Below are 16,285 nucleotides of genomic sequence, written 5' to 3'. Positions count from 1 at the left end.
AGTCTGGTCCATTAAGTGTCAGCAACTCAGTGGAGGGATCATGTGACTTAGGAATTGACTCGGGGGCCAAGTGCACGCCAGTCAACTCCAGGTCACGGTGACCTGAGATCCGCCAGAAGCCACCCTTGCTTGTCCTCACAGTAACTAGCATGTCTGCGCCCAGCCCGTGGCCACTGTGTCAGTCTGTCTGTCTGAGGGTCTCCTGAACCTGTCAGCCCTGTGTTTCACCAAAGGTGGCATCCTTCTTCAGTGAGTGATCCCTACTCATGCTATGTCCAAAGCAAGTCATCTGTACAGTGTTTGGTTTTATCTGTAAGTTGTCCATAGGCTACTTTTCAAAAGTGACTTGCCATGCCTTTCTCCAGTCTGGGAACTGCTGACATCTCTCCACCATGGGTTGGCCTGCTGGTATCTGAGGCATCGCTTCCAGCACCCCAGCCTGACAGACAAGTGGTGTCTACACAAATAGGCAACATGAAATCTCTCAGTCCACTGTGACTTGACCTGAGACCATATTCCTAGATTTTTTGCGTCTTTCTCTTATATCAGAAGAAATATATTTTCTGTCTCCACTGGGTTTTACTCCTTCACTTGTCTTTTCCTCTCAGAAGACAAATTTTGATTGAGTCTTTTCCTTGCCTAGTCAGTCCTGAGAATATGTGTCGAACAGCTGACAAACTCGTCCCTTAGAAGAGGCTGAGGAATCCAGCCTACATGGCGTCAGTAATGAATGATGCACTTAGCACATCAGAACTCATGAAATGATTTTTTCTTTCATTAAGATCTTTTTACTTTCACTTTTAAAAATATGTCATATCCATTTAAGAAATTTGTGAGAAAACAATAAATAGGCTTCTTGCATCCAAAAGCAGGCTGCCTGATACCTTCACAGCAGAGCAATTCTTTGACCATACTCACCATGATTAGTTGCGGGGTGTCTTTCTTGCTGTTTTTCTTTTCATTGTATTTCTTTTGTATTATTGTTACTTTAATGAAAATTTACAAAGAGATTGGCTTTCATTCATTCATTCATGCACATTTTTTTCAAATGTTTTTTAAATTTTATTCTGGTTTATTTACAAAGTTAGAATACCTTGTTTTTCACACCAATCATTCCCTTTTCCTTCGCACACACCCCCCCCCCAATCAAGTTGTACAGCCCTGTGATTACTCCTCCCCTCCGCCTCCCAGTCTGCTCTGTGACGTGCTTGTCGTGCACATAACGTCACATTGTCCGTCCCTGTCAGCCTGTCCTTCCTTCCCTGTACCAGTGGCCACCTAATGAGGTGTCAGGTTCCACGCTGTCGTCCTCTGAAGAGCCTCTTCCGCCATGGCTGCGCACAGCACCACGTTGCTGAGGTGATGGGAAGGATGGTCTGTACACTTTTCATTTTTGTAAATTTTTTGTGGTGCTTCTCCCATTGCATTTCTGAAAAAATACTTTAGGTAAAATATCTATACTATGAATTTTACCATTTTAGCCACTTTTAGTATGAATCCAGATTTTCTCTCTTTTTGGCTGTTAGATGCAATAGAAATGTAGGGAAATCAATCAAACAGTGTGCAAACTAACTTCAAGTATCTGAAGAAAAGTCTGGAACAGATGAGAAGGAACGTGGAAACTTTGAAGCATTTTGTTTTTTTAAGAGTTGTTCGCCTTCATTAGCATATTTTTATTTTCTTAAGAAAGTTAATTTTTATTGTATAATTGTGCGTTCCAGTTGTTGACTTTTCAGAGTCTACGTGCAGCCTGCGTACCTGTGTCATCATGACTGATGTCAGTGCGGGGAGAAAGCCCAGCCGTTCCACACTTGACGACTAACGCTAGCCTTTAGCCTTGCAGGTTCCACACAAAGCTCTGAGGACGCTTTAAGCACTGCCCTCTCTTCCACCACTCAGGTACTTGTACAAGCTGTGTGACCTGCACAGGGAGTGTGACAACTACACCGAGGCCGCGTACACCCTGCTTCTCCATGCAAAGCTGCTGAAGGTGAGCGAGGGTCTGGTGGCCTTTCATACTCCGCTTGTCAGGAACTCACAAACCACCTACATTTTCCACTCCTCCGTCACAAATCTGAGTACAGCGCCCCCTGAAGATTTCATAGAAATGCACTGAAAGCCATGATAGAAACAGAAGCCTGTAGGAAGCATGTTGGTCCTGGACTCAGTCTTTCTGAAAGAAAATGGAACGAGATGTCAGAGCAGCTACCACTGACCTCTGTGAACACCCATCATGGAGCTCTCACCTTTCAGGCAGTTTTAGAGAGTCGGTGGTTCCTGCTTTCATACCACCTGCACTCAGCAACACCGAGGAGCAACAGCAATAAGGAGTGAGTTGTGATGTGAGAGCCGCTGAGTGATAGGATGAAGCAAATCCCTATTGTCTTAGCAAAAGCACGTGAGGCCAGACGCTGACTGCTTCTCCATCAGTTCCCGCAGAGACCTCCTGTTGGTGTTCTGTGCTCCCTCCTCCTCGAAGGAGTGCTCCTGGACACAGGTCTAGCATGACCACTCTCAGCTCCTGGGGGCTCTTTCGTTAAGCAAATTTTGTCAGTAGAAAATTCAGACTTTCTTCCATTTAGTACCTGTGTGGTTGATTACACATAGTGGACGCTCAGTAAATAATTAGATGGATAGTCGTGGTTGAGTAGATGACAAGATGAAGAGATGAACGGAGGAACAAGGGGATGGCTGAGCAAGGGAGTTGGCTAATAAATGGATATATGGATGGGTGGGTTGCTGGATGGATGGGTTGTTGGATGGATGGCTATGTAGATAGGTGAATGGATGAATTGATATATGGATAGGTGAATGAGAAGACTGCCTGCCAGATTGTTGGATATATAAGGGAGTGAATGGATGGATGGATGGATAGATAGATAGATAGATAGATAGATAGATAGATAGATAGACAGATAGATGATAGACAGACAGATGGATGAATGGGTAGAGTGAGGGGTGGAGGGATAGATGGACATTCAAGTGGCTGGATGGATATGTGGATATGAGAGGTAGCAGGATGGATGGACAGATGGAGAGTTGGATAGATGGATTGATAGAGGGATAGGTTTGGGGGTGAATAAATGGAAATACAAATGGACGTGTCAATGGATGAGTAGGTGGAAGGATATATGAATGGACGTGATTTTCAAATGTAAGCCGGTCAGTTATCTCATGGTATCTATATAAATGTAAACTTTTTCAACTGGGTAATCTAGAACAATGATGAGTATCTTGTTTAAAAGTATAAACTTTCATAAAGACTGTTCATTCAGGAACCATCCTTCTAAACCCCAGCCCGCACCCAGAGCCCAGACGACAGGTGAAGGAGTGCGTATCCCAGGGAGGGAACCCCAGGTGTTGGTCTGAGCCTGAAATTCTGAATCGCACCTTGCACTCAAGTGCAGACGGGCTGCATCAGAGAGAATTCCAACATGGAAATTTACCTCGGCCTGAAAACAAAAGAGCCCATTAGAAAGAAGCTCGGCCGGATCTCGCTGCGTCTTTTATGTTCCTTCTGAGGCCAACTCTTCGAGGACCCCTTTGCCCTCTTACTCACGAAATCTCTCCAAAGGCACATACTTTGAGAAGATGGAGATTTCTGCTGGTGCATCTGACACCAGCCGTCACACTGAGAATTCCAATGCCCTTCATTTGCTAGAATCCCAAATTTCAGTAACAGATATTTTTGCAAATGTGAAGATACTTTTTACTCCTGGGAAATTAAAACGAAGTTGACAAACTGCTCTCTCATTCTTTCTCTGTCTTTCATAGAATATAAACTTTTATGTGTGTCTCTGTATGCAAAACATATAGATGTGTGCGCAAACATATCATTTGTTTAATCATTGGATTTATGGGGTACAGATGCGTCTGCCACAAATGGCAAGATGGTTTGTTTCACAACCCGAATCAATAAGGCCAATGCCATTATCTCTGCCATCCGGGCTCTGCATTTCCCAGCTCAGAGGGAAACGCTAGGCAGCCCCTCTCCGCTTCTTCACCCTGACAGTTTGCAGTTTATCCTAAATTCATGCTCGTTAACTGGCTACCTGAAGACTTTGATTTTTATTATTATGAAAATTTTTTCTTCAGCAGAGCAGACATATTCCAGTTCTTTAGCTAAGAATCCTTGAGTAGAACCTCCCTTCTTGGTGAAGGAAGTGTTGTTAAAATAAGGGCAGACCCGCAAGTAGGAAAAAGAATCTTCGTGCGTCCATAGAGGAGATTTTGTTCCCCAATAAATATGGAAGAGGAGCGAGAATTAGTGGTGATTGAAAAATCTAGGAAATCAATCAGGTGTCTGGGCCATCTTATTCTTCTTCATTTTATTCTAGTTACATTGCAGAATCATCTACAGTTTTACTCCTAGCCCTCCCCAAGACAAGTGGTGAATCAGGGGTGCTGATTCCAGACTGTTCCACACTCCAGGCTATTGTCTTACAGATGTGGGGGCATGGGCCAGTCCAGTTTTGAGGGGAATGCCCTGCAGTTGCTTAAACATCTCTCATTTCTACCTGGCTCTCCTGACACTAAAAAGCCGTTCTGGCCCTTTCCATGCTCCTTGTTCCCCGGAGCCCTGAGGGCCGTGAGAGATGTTCCAGTGCCTTCTGTCTGAGGCAGATTGAGAAGGTGTATGGAGAGTCTCCCCAGGCTCTCCTCCCTGTGGCTCCCACCTTGTGTGCCAGGTCCTTTGCCCTGTCCTCACTGCCCCAGACTTTCCCCTCTGGTTCCCCTCAGCTGTGATCCCTTCCCTGTGATGCCACCACAGCTGGTCCCTGTTCTCACGATGTGGCCTCACCAGTTGTGAAGCACCACTGTCCTTCCTTCTCTGGCGCCCTTACCTGACGACACTCCTATAATCCAGCAGCCCCCTGCCAACAGCCTTCCTCTGAAGCTCCTTACTGTCCTGCTAAAACTAAATTTGCCCAACTCCTTCTAAGTCCATTGTCCGCTTAGCAAATCAAGCCCATTATCATTTTTAACTCCAGTCAGCCTCTCATCTCACACCCTGCCACACCCTCCATGAAGCCTGGCCTGCAGTAACCAGAAGCCTGGCACCCTGTTCTCTGATAGCACTCTATCTGTTACTTGCCTTTGACCTAATGCTTGGCATTCCACCAACATCTGTTGGATTGAGTTGAACTCTGTACTTAAAAATATTGATTTGTTGACTCTGCAATTCCTGTGTTGTATCTGTCAACAGTCTTGCCTTTACTGTGACTTCACTGAAACCTCCTTCCTACTTCAGTTCATACAACTGCACCAACAACTCACTAAGGGGTTGTCCTTGTACAACCAGCATGTACAGTCACTGAGGAATCAACCCTCACTGAGCCGTGCCCTGAGCCAGCCACCATGCTTAGGGCTGAAAGTGCAAAGACACTTCCCAGTCTTTGATGTCCTAACGCTTCCTTTCTCTATGACTTCTAAATGGGGCCCATGCACCTGCTTTGCTAGTCACCAAAACGTTGAACAACACAGAACCAAGACAGTCACACAGTACCCAGTTCATGACCCACCCCAGAACTGGATGGAATGTTACAGCCAGGAGACCCTCTGACTTTTCCTCTGTGGAAATAGGCACTAAATTAGCCTCCCTCTGTCTTTAATTCCTCTGGGACTCCAGAGTTCTTCCCTTGTGCCGCCTGGACACACACGCACTGCATCCGGGGCCTGTGGCCCATGTACATGTACAATATGGCAGCTGTGTACCAGCCTCCACACAACCGCCAGGCAGCAACCCCCAGGCAGCAGGCAAGCCAGCACTGGCCTCACCTCGCACCACTCACACTTGGCTTTGTGTCTTTCCCAGTGGTCAGAGGACGTGTGTGCTGCCCACCTCACCCAGCGAGATGGCTACCAGGCGACCACGCAGGGACAGCTGAAGGAGCAGCTATACCAGGAGATCATCCACTATTTCGACAAAGGCAAGGTAAGGCCAACAACCACGAAACCTTACCCGTTCTGCTGGTGCCCTCACTCTGTACCCTCACCCTGCGACCTCCCTCTGTGCCCTCGCCCTGCGCCCTCAACCTGTGCCCTCACTTTGTGTCACTGTGCCCTCACCCTGTGCCCTCAACCTGTGCCCTCTGTGTACCTACCTCCCCACAGTCTATGAGCACAACTGTTTAGCCCCTGATGTTTGAGGGACTAGAAGTTTGTTAGAAACTGTGCTTAGGAATGTTTTCTGCATGAGCCTCCAGCTGGCTTTGAAAGGATAGCATTTAAAAGCAGAATTCCTCGAGGCGGGGAGTGGGGGACCGTGCAGATGCTCTGCTGGTAATCTCTAGGAGAATCAGATGCGTTGATGGCCCCTCCTGAGGCATGGGGAGCCCTGATGGAGCCGTGGCCAAGCCCCAGGCTGCTATCTGATTGATTGACAGCTTGAACCATCCCCCTGCTCCCTGGGAGGAGGGTGGGGAATCTGCTCGCATAAAGCCCTCCATCCTTGGAAGCCTCCCGGTGGTCCCACTCAGTGCTGTGAAGCTTCAGTGAGTTGGAATCTGCTCAACAGCAGTGACCGTGGTTTCTGGGGTAACTAGAAAGGCAGCCCACTCTCCCCATTGGAAGTGCTCCTGACACATAGTCCTTTGAGGGCCTGCCTTGTCCCACCGTCTCTGAAAAATTCATTCAAATACAGCTCCGCCTTGCCGGCTCCTGGATCACTTGGTGCAGGCAAAGGTAGACCTCCACTTGGCTCTGACTAAAAGGAAGCCTGCCGTCACTTTCATCTGCCGGTGACAGGGCTCACGCTGTTAGTCTTGGCTTCGGATGAGCAGTGACTTTATAAAGGACCTGCCTCAGCCCTGCAGTCCCTAAACTGCCTCCCAATTAGATGACTTTGGCGATTTGCCTGTAGCTTCATCACGATGTGTGTCCATTAGCTGTTTGTATCTCACTTTGAAATCCTGGGCAACTTCAGTCATCATTTCCTTGATGGTCTGGCTATAAAGAGTTTTGTTTGCTTTGAGTCTTTGGACTTCATCGGTCAGTAGTTTTGTTGTTACTGGGTGCCATCAGGCAATGATAACTGATAGAAACCCTGTGAACAACAGATACTTGCACTCATTCAGTGGAGTGTTGGCCTTGAGCATGTGCTTCTGTAAGGCCTGTTTGGGATCAAATTGACAACAGGTACTTGAAAGGTTGTTGTTGCTGGTGATTGCCTTGAAGTCAGCACAACTCATAGCGACCCTATGAACAAAAGGCCTGAAGCCCCTCTACAACTATGGACATTTATCCAAGTTCATAGAAATTTCAGAGCAGTGTTATTTAGGAAGTGGATGCCACTCCTGCTTCCAAGCCTGTCATAGTACGTTATTGTTTTTATGTGCCTGCGATTATAGTGACCCTGTCTGTGTACAGCAGCTCTGAACCCTTCCCTGTCCTGAGCCAGTCTCACTAATTCCAACACAACAACTCCCATCACCCCAGTTACTGTATCAATCCATCTCCTCCGGGGTCTTCCTCTCCTGCGCTGTCCATCCAACCTTCCAAGCAGGAAATTCTTCTCCAAGGATCGCTCTCTCCTGGCCTCGTGCCTAAAGTAATGAGGCGGAGCTTCAAAATCCTAGCCTCCAAGGAGAGATTTGGTTTCACCCTCTCCAAGATAGACCTATTTGTTTTCTTGGCAGTCCGTTGACTTGAAAGGTTAGATAGGAAATTTATGGGGCAGTGAGTCTATGTTAAACCAAGAGGAACAGTTCAGGAAAGGTGGGAGCCGTGTAGGGGTGCTGGACTTGCTCATCTAACTGTCGGGGAGAGTGAATCACCCTCACTCCCAGGTGAGCTGTTGTGAGGCGCAGTGCACCCGTGTCTCTGCTGTCCAGCCGTTTCACCAGCTCTGACAGCAGCCCTCTCTTTGAGCACAAACACTAGCCTTTTGCTGAGTTTGACAGTCCTTTCAAATAGGGCCCACCGCACACCTCACAGTTAAGGAGTTTATTAGGGACTTGACAAGTTGCCAGCACCCTGGTGTTATAGTGGCTAAGTGCTGAAATGCTAGTCAAAGTTTGTGGCTTAATTCATCACTGCACTGCAGGAGAAAGGTAAGTGTTGTTGTTGTTGTGTATCATAGAGTCAGAACCCTCCAGCAGGTTTTCAGAGGCAGTAAATCACATGCAAAGGGATTGCCCACCCTTCTCCCAAAGAGCAGCTGGGGGATTCGAACTATAGGCCTTTGGGATTATAGCACGGCTTCTTACCCCTAAGTCAACAGAGCTCAGCCTTGACAATCCTGTCCAGCATTCTGCTCTCTACGCTAGAACTGGCTTGACAACGTGGATTTGGTTTGACTGCAGGATCAGGAACGACTCAGGATTCAGCTCTTGATAAGGATAGAGTCTCACCTGGGTTTACAGGCAGCTTCTCGCCAGCCCTTGGCCCAGCCTCTGCCCTCCTTAGGTGAATTTTGCAAAGCTTCTTAACTCTCCACCCTCCAGCAGGAAGCCCCTTGCCCACAGGCGCTCAGCTCCTTCCTCTCCCTCGCTTCAGGGGCAGAAGGTGCACCAGGCCGTCCGGTGCTGGTCTCCTGCTGCATCTGCTGCTGTCTCCCTGCCCCCAGGCCTCACTGTCGTAGACAGTCTCCTTTGTGAGTTTCCCTTTATGTCTTCTGGGCCTAGGGGATACTCGTCATAAGAACCATGAGTCTCTATCTTCTTTTTGTTGTTCTTTTTATTGTTATGTGCTGTCCAGAACCAACACGTAGCCAACGTACCAGTGGGTGTTCAGAAGCTATAAATCACAGGGGAGGAGATTTCCCACCTCTCTCCTACGGAGTGGCCGGTGTATTCGAACCACTCACTTCTCAGTTGACAGCATAACTCCTGACCACCAAGCCACCAGAGCTCCCTCTCATCTTTTCGGTGGTAGTGAGATTTCCCCTCCTATCCCTGGGAGGACCCGTTTTAAGCATAACAGGATGGGGGAAATGCGTCAATCCCTTCAGTAGAGTTCCATACACCTTGCATGGTCCAATGTCTACGACGTTGCCATGAACCTTAATTTTTTTATTAACAAGCTGATCTTCTTGGTAAGCCAGAAGCACATTATTTACCTAGCCCCACCCAGTCTCTTGGTGGGAGTTTCAAAGCTATGGCTCGAAAGGCCATAATTACATAATTCACTGTAGAGGGTAAGGATGTACATGTGATGTATAAGAATTCCTGTCTCTCCATATCCTCTCCAACACTTATTCCTTGCTGTCCTGTTAAACTTTGCCACTGCTACTGGAGTGAGATGCTATCTTACTGTGATTTTGATTTGCATCTCTCATTTCCAGTGGTTCTGAGCATTTCTTCATGTGTCTGTTGGCCATCCGAGTATCTTCGTCTGTGAAAAGTCTTTCCATGTGAAAGGCATTTCTTAATATTCACCAGCTCCTCTGCAGGGCCAGGGTGGGCAAGTTCCTCTTGTGTGGTTTACAGCCTCTGGAAACACACTGGAGAGTCAGCTTTGCGTCTGTTCCAACTCGGCAGAACATAACAGTCCATGCTGCTGAGAGGCTGACCGGTCTAAATCTACAGCTCAGGGCAGAGTGGACATTCCTTTTATGTCCCAGAATCTGGAGGTCGGCGTGACAGTAAAAGCAGATGGGGAAAGAGTTCTGGCATGATTATAGTCTAGCTGCAGAACCCACACCAGGAATACTCTCTTCTGACTCCGAAGCTCTTCATCCGATTGGGTCAGGCCCGTCCGTGTCATGGCTGGCTAGCTGCTTTACTTGAGGCCAGTGATTTCGTCCCACGGCACAGCTCCGTAAGAGCAGCCAGACGAGTGTTTGAACAAGTAGACGTCACAGCCCAGGCTTGTGGGCACACATGAATCACCACTGGGGATCCAACACTGAGAGGAAGGGAGATTCGCAGATACCACAAGGCTTGTCAGCAACCAGGGGTCCAAGCTCAGGCCAGTGCAGATGGGGGGGGCCTCCTAGGCCGACGAGGTGGCTCAGGAAAGACAGAGGGGGCGTCGGAGGATGGTGCAGCCTCTCTACCTCTGTGCTTCGGTGCCAGCAAAGAGAAATGCCTTTTCTGCGCCTTTGTGTTGGACTCTCTGGCTTTTGAATTGTGCCCTGTTAGCTTTCTGTGTTTCTTCTACACACAGTCCTCCTTCTATTTTTGCTTTCCCTCCATTTAAAATGATTCACGTGTCTTTCAGCCTAGCGCTTGGTCTTTTCATCTTCTCCTTTCTCCACATAAGCCGTCATTTCCATCTGTTTCCCCTCACTCTCTGCTTTTCTTCCTTCCTGTGCTAATAATTACTCCTGCTCTGTTCACGTTCCTTTTTTACCACCCTCCCGACGGCCTTCCGCTGGGGGTTTGTGCGGTAGACGAGTGCTCTTTGCTGAAGAGGCTCAGAATTGTCTGTCTCATTGTGTTTGGTTGAGGCCTAGTAATTTTCAATAAAGCCCTTAATCCAGGCACTTCACTGGAAATTACCAGCCTTCTCGGTGAAGTAGGAGAGTTGGAAATAGAAGGCTTCTGGGAGGATGGCTTAATCAGAGTGAGAACTCAGTATCGGCCCGCGCAAAACCCCCGCGGAAGTCAAATGACAAGCGGGCAGCCAGTGGTCACTTGCAGACACTGAACAGGACAGTGAGAGGGGGTGAGACGAGCTGGCCGCCAGTGGTCACCCATGGACACTAGGCAGCACTCTTTGAGGGAGTGAGAGAAGCTGGCAAACACTGTGCAGCTGTCAGGGGGCTGAGACAAGCTGGCTGCCAATGGTCACCTGCGGATACTAGGCAGTGCTATTGGAGGGGGGTGACCCTGAGACAACCACCTATAAGTTTTGTGTGTAGTGTTTTACTGGAAATCTATTTTGGTTATGAAAACATGCCTATAGTTAAGTTATAACAAATATTATTTTAAAAGAACAGTTTCCACAGGCCCAGTATGACATGCATCATCTATCTACCTGCAAGGCTAAGCTCTCCTAATTTGCCTTTGGGCCTTTTAGAGCTTTCTGGCTGGCTGTCACTGTTACCCAGTTAGGATGCCATGTCCAATCTCAGGCACTGTCTGCACAGGCGGCTGTCAGCATGTCCGTGGGCTCCGTTTTTGCTGATCTCTGCTGGCGTCCTGTGTAAGGCGCTGACCGGCTAACTAATGCAAGGTCAAGCCTGTCTGCTAATTTGAATCCATCAGAGGCCGCAGGGTTAAATGTGGGCAATATCCTCCCATTTCATTTCCAGATTTGGAAATGTACTTAAGGGTCACCTGTGCGTTGATTCCAACTTGACTTCTATGAGCTTTTTGAGTTCCTTGTTTGGCTAATTTTTCTTTTTTTTTTTTTAACAATTTAGCCACAATGTTGCGTATCTGTGGTCAACCCACCTAGTTGAGAGTCTTCAACCCACCTAGTTGAGAGTCTTCTCTTTTATCTCCCAACCTTTCCAAGCATGAAGTCCTTCTCCAAGGAATAGCCTTTGCTAGCCACATGCCCAAAGCGTGAGACTTCGGCGTTCTTGCCTCCAGCACGCACTCTGGCTGCACCTTCTCCAGGTTGTTTGCTCTTTGGCAGTCCATGTCATACTCAGTACTCTTCTGAACGGGCCAGGGTGTGTCAGAGATTGTAAGATTGTCTGTCACAGGACAGGACAGGGTTCAGATCTGTTGTTCACAGGATTGCTGAGGTGTCCCTGACTCAAAGGATAAAAGTTTTAAAAATTGGCTTAGATACTACTAGTGTTGTAACTAATATTGTTGTAATTCAATGTAGAAAAATTTTACAAAATAATTTTTTATTTACTTATAGTCATATAATCTCAGAAACATCACAGATAAGCAATTACCACTGGACTTCACACCTATCAATCTATGGTTAAAATTGACCATGAGCATTCCTCAGGACTCCACGTAGTCTGGCACTGGAGGTCTCGGAGGCTGAAGTGCCCCTGGCAGTGCTGACGAGTCAGTGTACAGTGAGGTGTGAACTCTGTCACTACTCTCAGTTGAAGTTATTCTTTCCTCTAAAAATAGCCACACCCTGACAAAATTCACACCTTGCCTCACACCAAGGGTTTTTAAAAATAAAAGAGATGTGTCTTGCATCATCATCTGAAATAAAAATAGGGTTTGGGGAGCAAGTTTCCATTTTTGGTGAAATGGTTGAATTTCTTTTCCAAGTATTTAAGGTGACATTTTCTCATCCTAAGAGTTTCCCTTTAAAAACCCCGTTGTTAATACGACCAACTGCAGACACCAGTTTAAGGAAGACCTGCAGTACCTTTCTTCTTAGCATGTCTGGAATCCTTGAACGAGCCCGGAATCTGGTCACCTCGCCAGAATTTGACCTGCGTGTTCGGAGGGCTTCCTTGTTGGTTATGGCAGCCTCTGGAAGGAAGCACATCGTCCAAGAACTTCAGCCCTGAAGACCAGGCATCACAACCGCCCCCAGCTCTGCAGACTGGTCACCAGCAAGCCTTTCCACTAAGAAAACGGCTTCCTGCCACGTGCCATCCTGTGACCCAGAATACCTGGGTGGAGGCGAAAGGGCTCTCCGTGTCCAGCAGTAGGGTTGACAGATTAAGCAGACCCCACACAGGTACAGACGGAGTCTGCCTGTCTCCCACGTGGTGCGGTTGTTATGTGCCGTTGATTCGGAGCTGACCCATACCTGAGCCTCCAGTGAGTTTTCAGAGGCTGTAAGTTGCACAGGAGAAGATTGCCCATCTTTCTCCAGCAGAGCAGTTGGTGGATTCGAACCGCATGCCTCTGTGATGGGAGCGCAGCTCCTTACCACACGGCCACAAGAGCTGTCTCACAGGTACAGCAGAAATTAGTACTCCTTTGGGAGAGCTGAGGGGAGCTTCCCAGAGGAGGTGATATTTAAACAGATTGTTAAGATACAGAGGGTCTTCTTCCTTCTCTCCTCTACTTCCCTTTTCTCCTTCCCTTCTTCCTTGCCTTCCTCTTCCTCATCTTCCCCCTCCCGCCTCCCTCCTCCTTTCGTTTCCATTTTCCTTCCTCCTTTCTGCCCTTCCTATGAGAGTTCCTTAGGGCTCCAGCTGGGCGCCCACATGTCTTCGTCCCTCTGCCCTCTGGAATCTCACCCTGGACTTCTAGCCCGTCCACACATTGGTGGCCCCATCTGGAGCCTTGTCCCTCAATTTGATGCTATCATGTAACGTTCTGCACAACAGATTCAGTCCAAGCGCCAGTCTACGTGAGCCCATGTTTCTCTTTGAGACTCTGACTGGATTTCTTTAAACTTTTGGAAATTTGATCATAGAGTCTCTTATAAAGTATATAAAAATCAAATTTCAAGCTTACCATCAAGGTGGTTCACTTCTGCCAGGTGTCCTGAGCCACAGGAGTGCGGGCACCTGTCCCTGCCTGGGAAGCTCAGGAGCCACAGACGTCCACTCAGAGGGGATACGATGCTCTGCGTTGTCAGCTCTATGTGTTGGTGATATTAACAGCCCTTCCGTGTAGACAAGCTGAGGACGAGAACACACGCGATGGGTGGCTAATTGCCAGAAGAACAAACAAAGCTGTCTTGAAAGAAATGCATTGAGAATATGGCTTAGAAAACTTTGTCCCACTGACTTTGGACATGTCATCAGAAGGGATCAGTTCTTAGAAAAGGACTTCGTGCTTGGTAAAGTAGATGACATTAAGGAGAGACAGTCTCCGTGAAATAGACTAGCACAGAGGCTGCACCAGTGGGTACAAACAAAGCAATGTGTGTGAGAGGGACCAGATTGTACGCACTGGTACAGCCTCTGTGAGCTGGAATGAGTGTGAGATTCACCAGGACCAGAGAGCAGCTGCTGTGAGTTACAGTAAGTGTGAGAGGGACCAGCATCGGGCAGCAGGTGCTGTGAGCTGGGATGAGTGTGAAATTTACCAGGACCAGGGAGCAGGTGTGTTGAGCTGGAATGAGTGTGAGATTCACCAGGACCGGGCAGCAGAAACTGAACTGTGGTGAGTGTGAGATTCACCAGGACCGGAAAGCAGATGCTGTGAGCTGCTATCAACTTGTCAGCACCCACCAGCAACGATTGCAAGTGATTGACAATGAAGGCTTCATGGAGAATTCTGCCTGAGCTTTGCAGAAGGTTAAATCAAGGAGGAGAGGTGTGCCCCTGCCCTGAGACCGTGCCGCCGGATTAGTAATCTGTTTAAACTGCTGAGGTCTTGGTGGAGCATGGTTGTTTCAGACGGGAACTGAACGTGTCTCTTATCCCAGCTACTAGAAGAATGACTGACACAAAGCCAACGTGGAGCATCTTCCCCGGTCGGTGATTTAAAACCAGCAGGTGAGCTGAATAAGAAAAGAAAACTGAAGAACAGACTCATCCAGGATGTGGTGCGAGCAACCTCATCTCAGAGGACAAGCAAATCATCTGAAGAAACCACAGCCACGATGGGCTGTTGACGTGAGGATGGCCAGTGACTTGTTTCGCTCACTTTGGACAGTTCAGCAGGAAGGACCAGTCGCTGCAGAAGGGCCTCACAGATGACAAAGGAGAAGGACAGTGAGAAGGACAAGGAGCCTTCATGGTGGGGACTCTCACAGCCTCTGCAGCGTGGACGTGAACTGCTGTAACTGAGGATGGCGCAGGCCTGGACAGTGTTGTGTTCATAGTTTACCACGTCAGAGATGCAGTGGTGAGGCCTGACAATGAGCAAATGAGACCAGAAGCAATCACCAGTGCTGGGTGACCCGTCCAGCCTGCGAGACTATAAAGGTGACAGTTGTCCCGACTGGCATCTTCTCTCCCATCCATTTCTGCTCCTTCACAGTGGGAGATCATTGCTTGTTATTTTATCAGATGGTTGATCATAAACCCAATAGCTCTCTGCAAGAAATCAATATCCTATCTGTTCTCTGAGTCCATTTCTGTCCTGGAACTAAGGAAAGCATTTCTTCTATTAGAAAAGAAAGTTTACTCTTGGTGAAACTTGAAGATATGATACTTCCTGAGACACAGAGGTCATACCTGTGAGGAAAAGATCGTCATCTCAGAAGCAGGTGACTCGTGTCTTCTGATGGAAAGGAGTGGGGGAGGGTGAGAGCATGCCCCGAACTGCAAACAAATGCACACTTTCAAGAATGCCATGAAATGGATTAAGGATTTCAAATTAAAAACAAAACAAAATAATCCACTGATACAGTGCTTTTTTCATCTGGGGCCACGGGAGTCCTGCCAGCCTGTGGCACCTCAAAGAATGGAGCTGAACTCTGGAGTTCAATCACAAAGGTTAAAGTGACTCTTTCACCAAAATAATCTCAATTTAGTTTATACTGGATTAATTTTCTCTCTGGCATGAAAATATTTTTCCAAGGGATTCACATTAGAAATACACATTGCCATCACCCACACTCTGTTTTAAAAAGAGCTCGATCCAATTAAAAGTTGATGGAAATCTCCTTAACACAATCCTTTAAAATTCACCAGAGGAGAAGGGGCCATATCTATTTATAGAAATCTAATAGGAAATGCAATCATGTAACCTCAGGGTGAGTCAGATAAGATATTTATTCAAGACTTTTCTTTTTAAAAACAATCACTTTTGATCTGCACCTGAAGCATCGCAGCTGTCACTTAGGATAAAAACATCCTGAGCGTTTACTCAGCAGTGAACTCAAAGCCTTTGTGTGCCAGGCCTGAGAGACCAGGGGTTCAGTACATGAGGAAATTCTCCAGGAAGAGAACCGTCAGCACAGGCAGTGTTTTCTTTTATATGGAAACATGTGAGGGAGAAATCACTAATGCTTGTAGAAACATTGAATGTGGGAGAACTTTTCCTCGAAATGTGACCAAAGGACTGGAGAGAGCGCCAGCACTGGGGGACAGAAGTCACGCTCTTTGCTGCCCGCTCAGCCAGCACCGCCCATGGGGCCTCTGATCTGAGCCGGCACCTTCAGTGAGCAATCACAGTGAGGTCAAAGCATTGCTTAGCGATAGTGTTCATACAACATCCAAGTCACATGGACCTAACTTCCTGTCGGACGTTAAGCGATAGACATAATGAACTCGTCCTTCCCTGGGGCTCTTGTTTACTTTCTAGAAATGAAAACCCCAAGCCCACTGCTGTGGAGTCGATTCAGTTCCTGGTTGGCCACCATCACTCTTCCAGGACTATGAATCGATTTGGGAGACTCCCCATCTTTCTCCCGTATTGTTGCTGGTGGTTGTGAGCTGCTGAATTTTCTGTTAGTGCCCAGCACGGTAATCGCTACGACACCAGGACTCCTCAGGAAAGAGGTGGAAGTGAGGAACTCGAGGAGGAGTGGGAAGGGCGCTGTTTAACACTCTCTTACGTTTACACGG

The 16,285-nt window shown here is 47.6% G+C and overlaps 1 protein-coding gene across 1 annotated transcript in view; it reads left to right on the top strand.

Moving 5' to 3' along the window:
• DOCK1 (dedicator of cytokinesis 1) overlaps positions 1-16,285 on the top strand; it is a 460,736-nt gene that overhangs the window by 401,103 nt on the left and 43,348 nt on the right. The window contains exons 37-38 of the mRNA XM_006880128.1: positions 1,900-1,990; positions 5,816-5,935. Coding sequence (XP_006880190.1) covers positions 1,900-1,990; positions 5,816-5,935 — 211 coding nt within the window. The remainder of the gene's footprint in view (positions 1-1,899; positions 1,991-5,815; positions 5,936-16,285) is intronic.

This window comes from Elephantulus edwardii, unplaced genomic scaffold (assembly GCF_000299155.1).
Source record: "Elephantulus edwardii isolate Elephantulus edwardi_28Jun2011 unplaced genomic scaffold, EleEdw1.0 scaffold00006, whole genome shotgun sequence".
Lineage (NCBI taxonomy): Eukaryota > Metazoa > Chordata > Mammalia > Macroscelidea > Macroscelididae > Elephantulus > Elephantulus edwardii.
The sequence above is the reverse complement of the archived record's forward strand: the minus strand, read 5'-3'. Positions and strand labels throughout refer to the sequence as shown.